This window comes from Danio aesculapii, chromosome 21 (assembly GCF_903798145.1).
Source record: "Danio aesculapii chromosome 21, fDanAes4.1, whole genome shotgun sequence".
NCBI classification, from domain to species: Eukaryota; Metazoa; Chordata; class Actinopteri; order Cypriniformes; family Danionidae; genus Danio; species Danio aesculapii.
In genome coordinates, this window is record NC_079455.1 from 43,289,453 (window position 1) to 43,306,952 (window position 17,500).

General features: G+C 39.9%; 1 protein-coding gene across 1 annotated transcript in view; it reads right to left on the minus strand.

Moving 5' to 3' along the window:
• LOC130214281 (synaptic vesicle glycoprotein 2C-like) overlaps window positions 1–17,500 on the minus strand; it is a gene marked incomplete at its 3' end in the record, with an annotated part of 57,371 nt that overhangs the window by 34,998 nt on the left and 4,873 nt on the right. Inside the window, exon 2 of the mRNA XM_056445878.1 lies at window positions 1,141–1,321. Coding sequence (XP_056301853.1) covers window positions 1,141–1,321 — 181 coding nt within the window. The remainder of the gene's footprint in view (window positions 1–1,140; window positions 1,322–17,500) is intronic.

A 17,500-nucleotide genomic window follows, 5' to 3' on the forward strand; every position in this document is an offset into this window, starting at 1 on the left:
CATATGATATGTGAGTGACCTGTACAGCTTTACTGTAGACATTTCCTCGAGCGAGAATGACGTCGACTGAAACTTTCTGTCATACACCACGGCCAACAAAAGGGTACCCTTGTTAGTGGAAACGCAAGCCTGATAAAGGTGACCCGTACCAAACCAAACCGAACCGTACCGTACCAGTCAGTGGAAACGAGCCATTAGTTCGGATCATATTCTCACCACAAACGAACCACTCCAGTGTTCGTTTGAAAGCGTACCGAGACCACCTCTTCGAGGAGTATATGTGTATATATGTATATGTATATGATTAATTGCAAAAAAAAGTGTAATTAATTAGTTAATTTTTTTATCGATTGACAACACTAATATATACACACAAAGATAAAAGAAATCAGTTATTATAAATGAGTCATTAAAACTATTGTTTAGAAATGTGTTGAAAAAATCTTTCCAATAAACAGAAATTAAGAAATTAAATTAAAATTTAACAGAAGGGCTAATAATTCTGACTTCAACTTTATATACATTTGAAGTCAGAATTATTAGCCCCCCTCTGAAGGTTTTTTCTTTTTTAAATATTTCCCAAATGATGTTTAACAGAGCAAGGAAATTTTCACAGTATGTCTGATAATATTTTTTCTTAAGAGAAAGTCTTACTTGTTTAATTCCAGCTAGAATAAAAGCCATTTTAAGGTCAATATTATTAGCCCCTTTAAGCTAATTTTTTTCGACTGTCTAAAGATCAAACCATCATTATACAATAACTTGCCTAATTACCCTAACCTGTCTAGTTAACCTAATTAACCTAGGTAAGCCTTTAAATGTCACTTTAAGCTGTATAGAAGTGTCTTGAAGAATATCTAGTCTAATATTATTTACTGTCATCATGGCAAAGAGAAAATAAATCAGTTATTAGAAATGAGTTATTAAAACTATTATGATTAGAAATGTGCTGAAGAAATCTGCTCTCCGTTAAACAGAAATTGGGGAAAAAAATAAACAGGGGGACTAATAATTCTGACTTCAACTGTATATTTAAATATATTTGCTGATAACCTTTTTTAGTCATTCAGCAAAACTAGTTTAAGCCGCTGTAGTTAAATCAGATTCCTACAACGATAGACTGTCTAAACCTGGACTCACCCGAATCCCGAGAGCATCCTGCAGAAGAGGAAGGTGCTGTATCCCTGAACGAAGGACGACAGGAAGGCGAAGAATCCGTTGACTGACATACAGACCAGCAGACACTGACGGCGGCCCACTTTATCTGACAGACCACCCCAGAAAAACGCTCCCACCATCATCCCCAGATACACCACACTGCCTGCAGACACACACAGGAGAAACGGGAGTTTAACATCAGAGCAATTCCATGCAAATGTCAACCTTCCCATGAATAAAAAATAAAGGTTTCACCAAAATAGTAAAACTCTTTCTACATTGTTTGCTTAGGCTTGTATTTTCTGTACTGCAAAATACTCAGAAATGTCTCTGTCAGTGTTTTCAAACTATTATATTTCTGATTTAACAAGCGGCGATTTCACATGCGTCACATCAATAATGGAGAGATGTCACATCAATAACCAAGCTTTTACCTCAAAAATGCAGAAATATTAAATCAAATAAAATCAATGTTGTTTGCTCTATAGAGAGCTGACACTCTTCTCTTTATTTTGGGTTGAGCAGTTTAATTCACATGTAAGAGGCTAAATTATTATATGCGTTTGTTTACATGACAAAACATGTATTTTTGACTCAAGAAGGTCCATACTGGCTCCAAAGGCAGATGCTGATAAGATCAGGGCCTGGTGTGTGGACTTTGTGGGTTTTACGATGTGGTCACATGTTGATTGGTCAGTTTGAATGTCTCAGCATTTTGGGCTTTAGTCACATGGTCAAGAAAGATACAAAATAGGTGGTAAAACGCTGCTCTGCCTCTTTTCTTTTCCTGGCCTGTCTTTCCTGGTCTGCTTTCCTCCTCTGAATCTTCTCTGACTCTACTGCAATCAGGTTAACTTCTGGGCCTGCTCTCTTTGTCTCTCTCTCCCTCCCCCTGTGTCTCTCCCTCTACCTCTGGTAACTTTAATTTTACATTTAAGCTGGGTACAATTTATATCATATGTTTTATCATTTCATATTTGATTATTTATACAGTTATTTTGTAATTAATTCAGTTGTATCCATAGAGAATTATTGTCATTAAATCATTTCATTATCAAGTATTTGTGAATTACTTTTGATTTAACATCAACACTTAACTGTTCCATATTGCAATACAATACAATCACATAATATCAACGCTCTCCCACATTTATAGCTATTAATACTGATATAAGATTGCAGAAGAATGGTTTGACTAGAATGTACAGTTTTTTACCATCAATACTGATAACTTTTTAGTCATTCGGCAGAACTACAGTTCGAACCGCTGTGGTTTTAAAACCCAAATCTTACACACAGAATTTCAACAAAGTATGCTTTATACCAGGGGTGGGCAAACTCGGTCCTGGAGGGTCGGTGTCCTGCACAGTTTAGCTCCAACTCTGATCAAACACACCTGCTTATAGATAATTAGTGATCTTGAAGACACTGATTAGCATGTTCAGGTGTGTTTGAGTAGAGTTGAAGCTAAACTATGCAGGACACCGGCCCTCCAGGACCGAGTTTGCCCACCCCTGCTTTATACAGTAAATTTGCAAGTTTTTTTGGTCACATCCATAACGCATGTTTATTTCCCTCATTTAAAATCTAAAATATGATTACAGACTGATATTTTCCTGATCCTATAACTCTGTTTAGTTGTTTTGGATAATATAAATAGATGTTTCAATATAATCTTAGCATGTACTTTATTTGTGAATTTATGCTTTACGTTTTTACAGTCAAATCTATAATGCTAGAGTTGTGCAGTATGGATTTGAATCATCATCTAAAGCAGGGGTCACCAATCTCGATCCAGAAGGGCCGGTGTCCCTGCAGGGTTTCGCTCCAACTTGCCTCAGCACACCTGCTTGGATGTCTCAAATATACCTAGTAAGACCTTGATTAGCTTGTTCAGGTGTGTTTGATTAAGGTTGGAGCTAAAATCTGCAGGACACCGGCCCTCCAGGAACAAGTTTGGTGACCCCTGATCTAAAGAGATGTGTTTTCTCCAGGTATGCTCCAAGTGTATGGAATGAGCTTTAATATATGCCACATATGAAATCCACACCATCTATCAATATATTTAAAAGTGCACGTTTTCACAATCGATTATGGTTTATGCTATTTTTGTGCGTGTCTATGTGTTGTGACATGTATTTTTTGTTGTAACTTTGTCCTATACTGCCTGTCTTGACCAGGACTCCCTGGTAGAAGAGATATTGTATCTCAATGGGGCATTCCTGGTTAAATAATTAAATAAATAAATAAAATAAAATTTAGTTCATCAATTCCCCTATAGCACATGTGTTTGGACTGTGGGGGAAACTGGAGCACCCAGAGGAAACCCACGCCAACATGGAGAGAACATGCAAACTCACAGAAACGCCAACTGACCGGGACTCAAAACAGCGATCTGTTGAGGCGACAGTGCTAACCACTGAGCCACCGTGCCACCCAAGTTAATATTACAGTTAAATAACTCATTAACAGTGTAACTAACGCAATAAGGAACTAAAGGCAGGATTTATTGATGTGCAAAGAAAATCTAATCTGGTGTAAATCACTCTCGCTCTTTGGCTGTTGTGGTCAGTGTGAGTGAAAAAAGGACAGATCATCACTCATTCTGTCCACACACACACGCTATAAATCCACACACTCTGGATCTGCTCATAAAAATGCTAATTTATGTTGTAGTGTGTAAGTGAAGCCAGTTAGATCTCCACCAATGGAAACCAAAGACACATCTCCTTCTGTCTTTCAGCACTACATTCTTCTCTATATGAGCAGCATGTGTGTGTGTGTGTGTGTGTGTGTGTTATCTTCTCCTGCAGACGTGACGAGCCGCCGTGGTCATCCATTACCGTCTGACAGCTCTGAATACTGCAGCTCGCTAACGCTTTGTAGCCCTTTACACCTCAGTCAGCAAAAGAGCCGCGCTCACAAACTGAATGAATATTATTAGAAATAAACGTGCAGCTTGTGCACCAAAAATACCGTCTGGAGCATTACTGGGGGTTATTAGGACTTTCTTTTAAAAGATATTGAAATCAGTATTGATGAGCTTACTGTATTATTCTTTGCCTACACTGAAAAAAGTGTTGCATGCAGAACTGTTGCAAACAATTGATTTGTGTTGAATTTAAACAAACAAATTAAATTGCGCAGTGTTCAACTTAATTTGTTTGTTTAAATTCAGCCCAAATAAATTGTTTACAACCACTTAACGTAAAAAAATTGAGTAAATCCAAGAAATCATCTTTGAATAATTTTTTTCAGTCTAATGAAAGGTTAAATATTAAAAATTGTAAAAAAAAAATGGCAAAATGAAAAGAATTAAAAATTAAATGTGTTAAAGAACTCGTCTTTCCATTAATCATAATGTTAAATATTAAATATAAATACATATGGGATATTCTACCAATGTACATTATCTGTCCCTGAAATAAAAACAGTAATACAGTAAATTAAAAGTATTTCATCCAAAAAAATGTCTTTATTAAAAACACTTTACAGATTTACAAACCCTGCCATTGCTCTTGTCCTCAGCCCAATTGAACCTACAGCTTAAATAGATTTGTTATGCTAAAAAACTGTTGTTTAGTAAAAAAATATTCAGAAATAGCAAGTTTAAGTTGTTATTATTCACATCAATGATTAAAAGCATGAAATTATAAATTAATTCTACACATAAATGCTACTAATATGCAATACAAATTTATTTACAACTGTCTTTACGTTTCTGGTGACATCATTTGATGGAGAAGCTGGCAGTGATGTGTTCTATCATTGAATTGTATGATTTTATGCTTGTTTTGTATGATTTTTTGAGGACGACAAGCTTAAAAGTCAGACTCTGTCACAGTTTTATGAGTGAAAATGTACGTTTCTGGTAGAATGTGCCATATATATATATATATATATATAGATATGTACACACACCAACAGTTGAAGTCAGGCAGGTTAGGGTAATTAGGCAAGTTATTGTATAATGATGGTTTGTTCTGTACACAGTCAGAAAAAAATTGTTTAAAGAGGCTAATAATTTTGTCCTTAAAATGGTACATAAAAAATTTAAAACTGCTTTTATTTTAGCCAAAATAAAACAAATAAGACTTTCTCCAGAAGAAAAAATATTATCAGACATACTGTGAAAATTTCCTTACTCTGTTAAACATCATTTGGGAAATATTTAAAAAAGAAAAGAAAATCTAATAATTCTGACTTCAAATATATATATATATATATATATATATATATATATATATATATATATATACACACACACACACACATACAGAATTTAGGAGTATACTGATTCATTCATTTTCTTTTCAGCTTAGTCCCTTTATTAATCATTGGTTGCCACAGTGGAATGAACCGCCAACTCATCCAGTATATGTTTTACGCAGCAGATGCCCTTCCAGCTGCAACTCATCACTGGGAAACATCTATACACACTCATTCACACACATACACTATGGCCAATTTAGCTTACTCAATTCCCCTACAGCACATGTGTTTGGACTGTGGGGGAAACCAGAGCACCCGGAGGAAACCCACGCCAACATGGGGAGAACATGCAAACTCCACACAGAAATGCCACCTGACACACCCGAGGCTCAAAGCAGGCGATTGTGCTACCCACTGCACCACTTTATTTATGTATTTATTGTCAATCAAAATATATAATTTGTCTTGAATAAAAGCATTGAAATTAAAAACGCTTTTATTCAAGGCAAATAATATAATTTGTTGCTTTTATGATTCACTTTTTCAAAACTTTTTCAACATTTCTTTTTTAAAGTCTAAGGTACAAACCACTGTTGTCCTAATTAATCTAGTTAAGCCTTTAAATGTCACCTTTAGCTGAATAATATAGTATCTTGCAAAATATCTAGTAAAATATGCACTGTGATCATGACTCAACCTCTGGTCTGTGTGAGTCCTAATGCCCCAGTATAGTGAAGGGGACACTATACTGTCAGTGAGCACTGTCTTTCAGATGAGACGTTAAACCGAGGTCCTGACTATGGTCATTAATAATCCCATGGCACTTCTGGTAAAGAGTAGGGGTGTAACCTCAGTGTCCTGGCCAAATCCATCAGCCCTTACCAATCATGGCCCACCAATCATCACCAGCCACCGAATTGGCTCTATCCCTGTCTCTCCACTTCACCTATAGGTGATGTGTGGTGAGCACACTTGCGCTGTTGTCCTGTGGCTGCCGTCTCATCATCCAAGTGATGCTGCATACTGGTGGTGGTGAGGAGAGACCCCCCCCCCCTCCTCATGATTGTGAAGCACTTCGGGTGTATGGTCATACATGATAATTACGCTTTATCTTAGATGTGAATAATTTAAATAAATAAATAAATAAAAGTTTGACAAAACTACTTTAAACACACCTTTCTACTAAGTTCTTTTTTATTTAATTATTTTTAGGGGTTTTCACCTTTATTGATAGGACAGTGGAGACTTAAAGACAGGAAAGCGTGGGGAGCAGAGAGAGGGGAAGGATCGGCAAAGGACCCAGAGCCGGAAATCGAACCTGGGCCGCCGCGAGCACCCGGGTGCCACATGTCGACGCACTAACCACTAGGCTATTGGCACTGACCTACTAAGTTCTTAATAAAATATCTGAGGGTTTGTTTAAGAAATCAACAAATCCAGCACCTTGATTTGCTCCACCAATCAGAAAGCAGCACAGGACAATAGTGGCGGGGCAGATATCCTGTATGTTCAAATGACTACAGATGATATCCTGTATGTTCAAATGACAGAAGTCTAATTTAACATGATTACATTCATTCATTTTCTTTTCGGCTTAGTCCCTTTAATAACTCGGGGTCACCACAGTGGAATGAACCACCTAACAGGATTACACAGCACTGAAACATTACACACACACACACACACACACAGAGAGATCTGTCATTTTCAGTGTTGACATGTGATCTGCTTGTTCAGACGTCAGTATATCTGCTGCTGGTGTGTCGTGAGTGTCAACATGAAGCATGATACTTGTAAAACACACAGCAGAAACACCGGATATGTCGTCTGTGCTGATACACATCATGACATTATCACTGCAGGAGACTGAAGACAGCAGGAGAACAGGGGAGGAAAGTTCACAATAAAAGTGAAGAACGAACAAACACCTGGGTATTTAGATCACACACACAAACACGCACACACACACACTATGTGCTATAATAATATACACATACACATATTAGATTAGTCATATCAGATTAGTCAGATCACAGTGCAAAAACTAGTACACCTCAATGAATATTCATTCATTCATATACTCATTTTCCTTCAGCTTAGTCCCTTAAATATCAGAGTTCGCCACAGTGGAATGAACCGCCAACTACTCGAGCATATGTTTTACACAGCGGATGCCCTTCCAGCAGACCCATTACTGCGAAACACCCACACACTCTCACATTATCACAAACACTCATACACTACGGCCAATTTAGTTAATCAATTCCCTTATAGAGCATGTGTTTGGACTGTGTGGGAAACCGGAGCACACGGAGGAAACCCACACCAACACGGGGAGAACATGCAAACTCCACACAGAAATGCCAACTGGCCTAGCCAGGACTCCAACCAGCGACCTTCTTGCTATGGTTTTCCGGGCACTTGGCTTTCCTCTGTGTGCTCTGGTTTCCTCCACAAGTCCAAAGACATGCGCTAATGAACAAAATAAATACGCAAGGGTGAAGGGTGAAGAAGCCATATGAGTGCTGTTATTTGCAAAATATCGCCTGGCTATCAGCCAATCAGATTCAAGAACCAGACGGAACTGTTCTATATATATATATATATATATATATATATATATATATATATATATATATATATATATATATATATACATATACACATATACACACATACATACATACATATATACATATACATACATATATATATATACACATACATTTATATATATATATATATATATATATATATATATATATATATATATATATATATATATAAACATAAAAAATGAAATCTTACCTATGAAATGTTCTGCCTTTGTGCTTTGTTTTCTTTGTTTGCTCACTACTACACCTATACACAGTGCAAAAATCCAGCATCTTCTCATTGGCTTACAGTGGGAGCACTGTACAAATGTGGCGGTGCTATGTTCAGGGTATCTAGTGTATATATCTATGATCTTCGACTACAGTAGCAGTACACAATTACATTAATTACAGTAGAATACCGCAAATTCCTAATATGCAGTAAGTTCCTGTAAACATGTTAAATGCAGTGCACAACAATAGTGAACTAAATGCGGTATTTTACTGGCCATTTTTGCAGTAAATAGCTGTAAAATTATGACAAAGTCCAATTTTGTATCTCTGTAATAAGCACACACACACACACACACACATATATGGTCATGCACATTTCAGCTGGAGCTGTACAACATCTGATGCTGCTGATACTGCAGTATGAAGGGCTGGAGAGAGACGGAGGGCAGTAAAGCGTGAAATCAGAAAGTGTCGGGCACATTACAGGACGCCTCTCAGGGGTCTTTCAGGAGCCTCAGAGTTCATTCTGCTCATCTCTCCATCACTCCATATATCTAACACTGCCCATGTGATCAGCAGCTAATGGCCCTGCTGAATTACACACATCACATTCACTGCGCCCCTCTTCCTTTCTTATACTTACAAACACTGTCCTGCTTTTAAGCTTCCTAATTTTGGAGTCTCCTAAAATAGATCTGCATCCATCCAAGGTTAAAAAAACACTTTTATTTTCTCTTAATATCCACTGCTGCATCAGCTCTTTACTCTCAGCATCTAAAATGCTGGGTTTAAGGTAGTGATGGTTCGATTTGTTCAGTTTGTTCAATCCTTTCTTTCTTTCTTTTTTTTCTTTCTTTCTTCTACTTAAACTGTCCTGTTTTAAAACTTCCTAATTTTAGAGTCTCCTGTAATAGATCTGCATCTATCCAAGGTTAAAAAACACAAATTTTCCCTTGACACCCACTCGAAGGTCTGAGTTGGTAAAATGATCCAAACTTCTTGTCACTGGTTTCAGAAGCACTCTCTCAACCCCGCCCCCTCGGAGAGTCTGTTTTGCTCTGATTGGCCTCTTTAAACTCCGCCCCCTCTGAAAGTCTGCTCTGTTCTGATTGTTCTCTCTAAACCCTGCCCCTTCTGAGAGTCTGCTCTGCTCTGATTGGCCTCTTTAAACCCCGCCCCCTCTGAAAGTCTGCTCTGTTCTGATTGTTCTCTCTAAACCCCGCCCCTTCTGAGAGTCTGCTCTGATTGGCCCCTTTAAACCCTGCCCCCTCTGAAAGTCTGCTCTGTTCTGATTGGTCTCTCTAAACCCGCCCCTTCCGAGAGTCTGCTCTGCTCTGATTGTCCTCTTTAAACCCCGCCGCATTCTGAGAGTCTGCTTTGATTGGCCTCTCTCAACCCCACCCCCTCTCAGATCCAGCTCTGATAGCTGTGCTCTAATTGCACTCTCTAAACTCCACCCCTCTCTGAGAGCCAGCTCTAATCACTTTCTTCTAATTGGTCTCTCTAACTCAGCCCCTCTGTAAAACTGCTGTGATTGGTTTCTCTAAACTCCACCCCTCTCTGAGAGTCAGCTCTGATAACTCTGTTCTGATTAGTCTAAACGTCGCGCCTCTATAAATCTAATCTGATTGGTCTCTCTAAACTTAACCCCTCTGTGAATTTGCTCTGATTGGTCTTTCTAAACTCCATCTCCCTCTGACAGCCAGCTCTGACACCTGTGTTCTGATTGGTCTTTCTAAACTTTGCCCCTCCATGAATCTGCTCTGATTGGTCTCTCTAAACTCCGCCACCTCTGAGAGTCTGCTCCGCTCTGATAGGTCTCTCTAAACCCCACCCCCTCTGAGAGCCAGCTCTGATAACCATGTTCTGATTGGTCTCTCTAAACCCCACCCACTCCGAGAGTCTGCTCTGCTCTGATTGGCCTCTTTAAACATCACACCATCTGGGAGACTGCTCTGTTCTGATTGGTCTCTCTAAACCTCACCCCCCTTCTCAGATCCAGCTCTGATAGCTGTGCTCTGATTGGTCTCTCTAAACTGCCCACTCTGAGAGTCTGCTCTGATTGGTCTTTCTAAATCCCACTCCCCCTCTGAGAGTCAGCTCTGATAATTCTGTTCTGATTGGTCTTCCTAAATGTCGCGCCTCTGTAAATCTGATCTGATCGGTCTCTCTAAACTCAACCCCTCTGTGAATTTGCTCTGATTGGTCTTTCTAAATCCCACTCCCCCTCTGAGAGTCAGCTCTGATAACTCTGTTCTGATTGGTCTCTCTAAACTCCACCCCCTTTTAGAGTCCGCTCTGCTCTGATAGGTCTCTCTAAACGCCAACCCCCTCTGAAAACCAGCTCTGACAACCAAGCTTTGATTGGTCTCTAAACTTCACCCTCACTGAGAGTCTACTTTTCTTTGATTGGTCTCTCTAAACCCCACCTCTTCTGTAAGACTGCTCTGATTGGATTCTCTAACGATAACTGTGATTGGTTTTTAATAACTGTGTTGTGATTGGTCTCTCTAAACTTCACCCCCTCTGTGAATCTGCTGTGTTTAGCCTCTCTAAACATTTAAAAAAATTCTTAGCAGTGGACAATTAGGAGAATGAACATGTTGCCTTAGTTCATTTTATCTCCTAGTTCAGTGGTCCTCAACCCCTGGTCCATGGATCAAACTGGTACCGGGCCGCAGAAGAAATCATTAATTATTTCTGTGTTATTTATTATCTCAGTCTGAACGATCTTTTATTTTGAAAAGTCTTTTATTTAGCAAAAAATGTCTCGGTTACTTGAGCGCCCAAATTTAATCCACAAGCAGCAAAATGAGTAAGAAACAGACGTCTTTGGAAAGGAAAAAAGGCCCAGTGAAGGAATGTATCTCCAACCCATTTGTCAACAAATCAGGTGAGTCTACCATGTCTCTGCAAGAAGATCAGCTGATGGAGGTCGCAAATGATGGCGGCTTTTTAGGGGCCGTTAGCATATCGTGTATTTCTAGAGTCTGCACAAGTACGCTGTTTCCAATGGAGGTGCGCAGCATGAAGCACTCGCGCCAATGAATCCCGCGAGCTCACTGCGAGTCACGTGACAAGAATTGACCGATCAGCTTCACCTTGTATGGAATATACACATCTCGCTAGACTAATTATCTCAGACGAACACAGAACACCTAAATACTGCAGTGCTTTGTCATTTTCTCCATAAATTAAACTTGTATCAGAGTGACAGCAATGCTCTGTCAGCTTGTCATCCTCTGAGAAAACGGTTGATGGCCGCCTAGCAACCTACAAAACACTGACACCCCCCAACCCCACTTTACACTGGCTCCCAGTTACATTCAGAATAGATTTTAAAGACCTGAGGACAGGTGTGATGTGCTCTGATTTCCTGGTTCTGGTCAGAATCCTGGCCGCAGAGTTCTGGATGAGCTGTAACTGTCTGATTGTCTTTTTGGGAAGGCCAGTGAGGAGGCCGTTACAGTAATCCACCCTGCTGCTGATAAAAGCATGAACAAGTTTCTCTAAGTCTTCACTGGAAACAAAGCATCTGATTCTTGCAATGTTTTTGAGATGATAGTAAGCTGATTTACTGACTGCTTTGATATGACTATTGAAACTCAGATCTGACTCCAGAGTCACACCAAGATTCTTGACCTTATTTTTTGTTGTTTGACCCTTAGAGTCAAGGTACGCATTCACCTTGAGAACCTCATCTCTGTTCCCAAACGCAATCACTTCAGTTTTCTCTTTGTTTAACTGAAGAAAGTTTTGGCACATCCAATTGTTAATTTCATCAATGCATTGGCAGAGGGGGTCAATGGGGCTGTAGTCATTAGGCAGTAAGGCTAGGTAGATCTGAGTGTCATTAGCATAGCTGTGGTAGGAGATTTTGTTCTCTCATTATTTGGCTCAGAGGGAGCATATAAAGGTTGAACAGGAGAGGTGCCAGAATCGAGCCTTGTGGGACTCCACATGTCATGGGTGTCCACCCTGACCTATGGTCACCTATACTGACATAGTAACCTCTTCCTTCAAGGTAAGATCTGAACCATTTGAGGACCGTCCCAGACAGCCCAACCCAGTTTTCCAGCCTATCCAGAAGTATGCTGTGATCGACAGTGTCAAATGCGGCACTGAGATCGAGCAGTACCAGCACTGTTTGTTTGCCTGAATCTGTATTTAGGCGGATGTCATTGATTATCTTTATAAGGGCGCTCTCTGTACTGTGATGTGGTCTGAAACCAGATTGATAATTGTCCAAACACCCCTTGAAGTTTAAGAACTTGTTAACCTGGTTAAAAACAACTTTTTCAATGATTTTGCCAATGAAAGGGAGATTTGAGATGGGCCTGTAATTGCTCAATATGGTGTTATCCAGGGTGCTCTTCTTCAAGAGGGGTTTAACAACTGCAGTTTTAAGTGAGTTAGGATATAGTAATAAACACACAGATTGTTTGAAAACAACATTTTTTGTCATCCTTACAGCAAACTTATGAGAGCGATAATATCATTAAATGTGGAGTGGGACCTTACAATATTTTCCAAGGGTCACAGGCAAAAAAAGGTTGGGAACCACTGCACTACCTGACAAAAGTCTTGTTGCCTATCCAAGTTTTAGGAGCAACAAATAATAACTTGACTTCTAGTTGATCATTTAGTATCAGAAGTGGCTTATATGAAAGGCAAAGGCCTCTAGATGACGCTTATTTGACCACAATAAAACATGATCATGACTTGATTTTGAATGGAGGTTGAAACTACGGGAGTTCTCTGGGAGAAATAAAATGTGAAGGTGGCGGGAGATGGGTCTGAAATACGGGAGACTCCCGGGAAAAACGGGAGTGTTGGCAGGTATGATTCACTGAGCCAAACATTTGCTGGAATAGTTGGCGGTTCATTCAAACGTGGCGACTCCTGATAAATTAGAGACTAAGCCAAAAGAAAATACTGAATGAATGTAGACTGGAGTTTCTGGAGACTCATTTCAGGCAGTTAGTCAATAGTTCTCCAGCAAAACTCTTAACTCTTCAGATGTTTGTGCAGCACAGTGATATCTGTGTTCCTGATCAAACTGTGTAAGATCCTGTGTGTGTGTGTGTGTGTGTGTGTGTGTGTGTGTGTGTGTGTGTGTGTGTGTGTGTGTGTGAGAGTGATTGACAGCTCTGTTTATCCGTGAGTACAGAATATCTCCATCCGCTCCGCCTGCTGTCTAATTTATCGATCACAGTTATGGATCGCAGCCCAGGGCTAACTGTGTGTGTTTCTGTGCACTGTCTTGACTTCCTGTTGCATGTGTGTGTGTGTGCTTTATGTGCGCTACATTCTGTGGTATGTGTGTACTTTCTGTGCACTGTGTTAACTTTCTATTGCATGTGTGTGTGTGTGTGTGTGTGTGTGTGTGTGTGTGTGAGAGAGAGTGCATGTGAATGTGCAACTGTGCGTGTTTGTTTGTGTGTGTGAGAGAGAGAGCACGTGAATGTGCAATTGTGTGTGTGTTTGTGTGCGTTTGTGTGTGTGTGTGTGTGTGTGTGCGTGTGAGAGAGTGCATGTGAATGTGCAATTGTGTGTGTGTGTGTGTGTGTGTGTGTGTGTGTGTGTGTGTGTGTGTGTGTGTGTGTGTGAGAGAGTGCATGTGAATGTGCAACTGTGTGTTTGTGTGTGTGTGTGTGTGTGTGTGTGTGTGTGTGTGTGTGTGTGTGTGTGTGTGTGTGTGCATGTGTGTGTGAGAGTGTGTGTGTGTAACATTTGAGTCAGTGTGTGAGAGAGATAGAGAATGTGTGTGTCTGTGTAGTGTTTGTGTGTGTGTGTGTGTGTGTGTGTGTGTGTGTGTGTGTGTGTGTGTGTGTGTGTGTGTGTGAGTATTTGTGTGGCTTTTGTTTGTGTATGTGTTTGTGTGTGTATGTGTGAGTGTCTCTGATTGTGTGTGTGTGTGTGTGTGTGTGTGTCTCTGTCTGTCTCTGTGTGTGTGAAGGAGACGGAGTGTGTGTCTGTGTAATGTTTCTGTGCGAGGTGTGTGTGTGTGTGTGTGTGTGTATCTGTGTGACTTTTGTGTGTGTTTTTTATGTTTGTGTATGTGTTTTTGTGTGAGTGTGTAAGAGAGTGCATGGGAATTTGTTTTTGTGTGTATGTGTGAGTGTGTCTCTGTGTATGTGTGATTGTATAACATTTGAGTGTCTGTTTGTGTGTGTGTCTGTGTGTGATGATTGTGTGTGCGTGTGTGAAAGAGAGTGTGTGTGTGTGTGTCTGTGTAATGTTTCTGTGTGTGTGCGTGTGGGTGTGTTTGTGTGAGAGAGAGTGAGTAAATATGTGTGTGTGTGTGTGTGTCTGCATGTGTGGGTGTTTGTGTGACGTGTGTGTGTGTGTGTGTGTGTAAGTGTGTCTCTGTGTGTGTGTGTGTGTGTGTAATTGTGTAGCATTTAAGTTTGTGTCTGTGTGTGATTTTTGTGTGTGTGAAAGAGAGAGTGTGTGTGTGTGTGTGTGTGTGACGTTTCTGTTTGTGGGTTTGTTTTTGTGTATGAACGTGTGTGTCTGTGTGGAAGACAGGGTTGGGTATCGAAACTTTGGAACCGATATGCACCGGACGGAATCAGCATATGAATTTCGGTGCCACTGGTGCTGCAACAAGGACATAAAGCAGGTCGCACACCAGAAGCACCGAGCAGCGCAGCGCCATGCATTTTACAATTCGCAAGTCGGCGGCTGTCCGCGGTGCCCAGCCACGACTCAAAACACTGTTCATATTTCTGTCACACCACAGTGCGCCATCTGAATGGCTTCATTTTAAATAACATGCGAATGTGCACGTCTGATGTGTGATACTTTCAACTGTCATGTGCGCGCCGTGTCTCGGGTCTGACTGGCGCATCTGGTGTGTGACGCCCTTAAGTATCAAGGGCTGCATCAAAGGCACTCATAAGTACTCGTTGTGTCACTCCATCTCTAAATATTTAATTCTAAACAGCTTTGAGGGATACGGATGTCAGTGATGTCAGGCGTTTGTATTGTAGCTTACAGAAGGCAAAGCGCGCAGTACGGTGCATGCAGTGAGTGACTCCCTTCATCAACACACATGATCACGTTCATCTAATTTGCTTTTAAACGAAGCGTTTAAAAGTATGGCTATATTTTACAAGCAAGGATTCTGACTCCCCAACAGCAGATGCTTTACAAAAGTTCATACCTGTCAACCCTCCCATTTTTACCGGAATTCTCCAGTATTTTACAGTTCTATCCCGCTATCATCCCGTAAAAGTATTTTCCCGTATTTCTCCTGTATTTTCAGTCTTTCTCTGAAGGGTGGCATATAAACATTAAAGAGCCGAGCCTCCCTATACGCAACCCATACCGCCGAACCACCAGGGGCCGCCCCTTGCTCTTAAATGAGAGTCTGTTCTGTGCTTTCGCTTGGTTTATGGCGGGGTTTCCTTTCCTTTTCATTTCAGGTGCCGTCTCCCCTTCATATGCAATCCTCAAAACAGTCATATAGCAGTGCGTGACTGTCAGCTGACGCGCTCCATAGTGATCAATAGACGCTGTTTCCCAAACAGATTCTGTACATGTGTTTTGAAGCGGAGCGAAAGTCTGGGTTTTGGGTGCGTGTTTGAACAGACAGATACACATAATTAATAATAATAATAATAACATCTAAAGATGTCGATCTTGGTGGGGTTTTTTCAAACACAACTAATTTCATCCTAAATGAGCATAAACAGTTAGGAAAGCAATCGAAAGCTTTCATTATAACGTTAGATCTGCGCATTTTTAAAGTGACACCTGTTATTTAATGTAATGAAAAGAAAAAATCTAAATAAATGAGAGATTCATTCGTCGCTCTTTAATCAGAATGTGTAAGTTATACAGTGAAGAAACGGCTAATGAGATTTGATAGCTTGATTCTTTTTCATTATAATAGCTTTTAATTTTAATAAGCTGAACTGTTTGCTAATGTATTTGCTGCTAATGTTTACTATTTAATTTTTCTTTTGTAAATGATAATAATAAAACATATTACAGATCATTTAACTGTTTATTTACAATGAAACAGCTCCAATTGAACATATTTAGTCATTTGGGCATATGCCTTATTTTTTATGGCGTATCCCTTATTTTCACATCCCAATGTTTACAGATCTGAAACTTGCGTGTAAGGGGGGGGGGGAGACACGTCAAACTTATGAAATGTGAGGGCTCATGGAATCAACTTAAAGGTGAGGAATGGACTGTCTTTCACAGCTTGTGACATCATCTGACACTTTCAGTGAGTATGTTTACATGGACACCAATACTCTGATTTTAATATGATTAAGAAGACAATTCTCTGATCAAGAGTCTACCAAGTAACCAGTCATTTTTGATTATCTTAAAGGACCACAGACACAAACTGCGGAGGAAAGATTTACAGTCGAGTGACGCAATGACGTTGATGGATATATGTGCTATAACATGTAACTGGGAATCATGAATCATGAACCTGAATTCTTATTCAGATTAAGACAAATCATAAGATCACTGATGTCCATGTAAAAGTAGTCACAAGCCCCAAACCCAGAAAAAAGGTGTTCACTGATTTTGATGACAGCCTTTCCACAGGTTAGTAGCAAGCGAATGTAATGTTAATAGCATAATACAAATCTTGCGTTCATGCTAACAAACAAATGATCAAATGAAATATATTAATGCAATTCAAACATATAAAATATGAATTGATGTTTATTGTAAACTTATTATAAATATATATTTATATTGTTCAATTATAATGATTAAAATACATTTTTTGTCAAATAATTTTGTGGCTCAAAAGTATCGGTTCAGGCACCGGTACCGTTTTAAAAGTATCGATTTAGTACCGGTATCGAAATAACCCCAAACGATACCCAACCCTAGTGGAAGAGTGCGTGCGTGTCTGCATGTGTTTGTGTGGCTTGCGTGTGTCTCTGTGTCTGTCTGTGTGTGTAATTGTGTAACATTTAAATGTGTGTTTGTGTGTCTGTTTGTGTGAGGAAGAGTGTGTCTGTGTGTGTTTGTGAGTGTGCGTGGGTGTGTTTTTGTGCTTGTAAGTGTCTGTTTGAATTTGTTTGTGTGCTTTTGTTGTTTGTGTATGTGTGAGTGTGTGTATGTGTGTGAGAGAGTGTGTAAATGTGTGATTTTGTGTGTGAGTGTGTGTCACTATTGTTCAAGCATCCTTAGGAGAAAAGAGTGGTTGTGTATGGCGGGCACAAAGAGGACAGGAGGAGGAAAAGGAGTGATTATAGACACACACACACACACACACACACACACACACACACACACACACACACACACACACATACACA